This window comes from Sinocyclocheilus grahami, unplaced genomic scaffold (genome assembly GCF_001515645.1).
Source record: "Sinocyclocheilus grahami isolate Dianchi unplaced genomic scaffold, SAMN03320097.WGS_v1.1 scaffold8048.1, whole genome shotgun sequence".
NCBI classification, from domain to species: Eukaryota; Metazoa; Chordata; class Actinopteri; order Cypriniformes; family Cyprinidae; genus Sinocyclocheilus; species Sinocyclocheilus grahami.
In genome coordinates this window covers 9077-9686 of record NW_015511846.1, presented here as the reverse complement: position 1 = coordinate 9686, position 610 = coordinate 9077, and the positions used below count along the sequence as shown (strand labels likewise).

General features: G+C 44.9%; 1 protein-coding gene across 1 annotated transcript in view; it reads right to left on the bottom strand.

Moving 5' to 3' along the window:
* Positions 1-503: 503 nt before the first annotated feature.
* Positions 504-610, bottom strand: part of LOC107577965 (E3 ubiquitin-protein ligase RNF19A-like) — a gene marked incomplete at its 3' end in the record, with an annotated part of 5016 nt that continues 4909 nt past the window's right edge. Inside the window, exon 5 of the mRNA XM_016263982.1 lies at positions 504-601. Coding sequence (XP_016119468.1) covers positions 504-601 — 98 coding nt within the window. The remainder of the gene's footprint in view (positions 602-610) is intronic.

Sequence of the window (610 nt, the reverse complement as noted above, 5' to 3'; positions counted from 1 at the left end):
ATCCTTTTTGATTATTCAAATTTAAACCATTTAGACATACACGTTAATCTGAGAAACCTGATTTCTCTTACACATAGCACGACCACGAAACCTTTTGCCTCAGGCTTACTCTGTACATCAGAACAAAAGCTACTTGTTCCCAGAGTTACGTGAGCTTCACAGGAATTATTTGGTGTTTGAGAAACAAAGCTACTTGATCCTTGAGTTCCAGGAGTTGTGTCTGGAAAAGGATAAACTGCGTCTCTAGATATGCCTCACCTTCAATGCAAGTATGTGGGGGGGACCAGTAAATCTAACACATTCACTTCACACATTTGAATTGAACATGAGCGAGGAGGAGAGAAAGTGTGAAATGTGATAGACAACTCTTGGGGGAAAGACAGCCAAGACAGAGACTGTGAATGAGAGGATGACTGAGAAGGACAGATTCTGAATGCTTTAAATATTGCTTGGCTTCTCAGCCTGTGGCATTGAGGTGTTTGCATTCAGTGAGGTTCACTCACCAGTCACAGCAGCTCCGGTGCCCACGTTCATGTCGTTCTCGTCATCGAACTCAATGCGCACACCTTTACCATTCCCCGCAGACACGCCGCAACCACCGCTGCGGCAC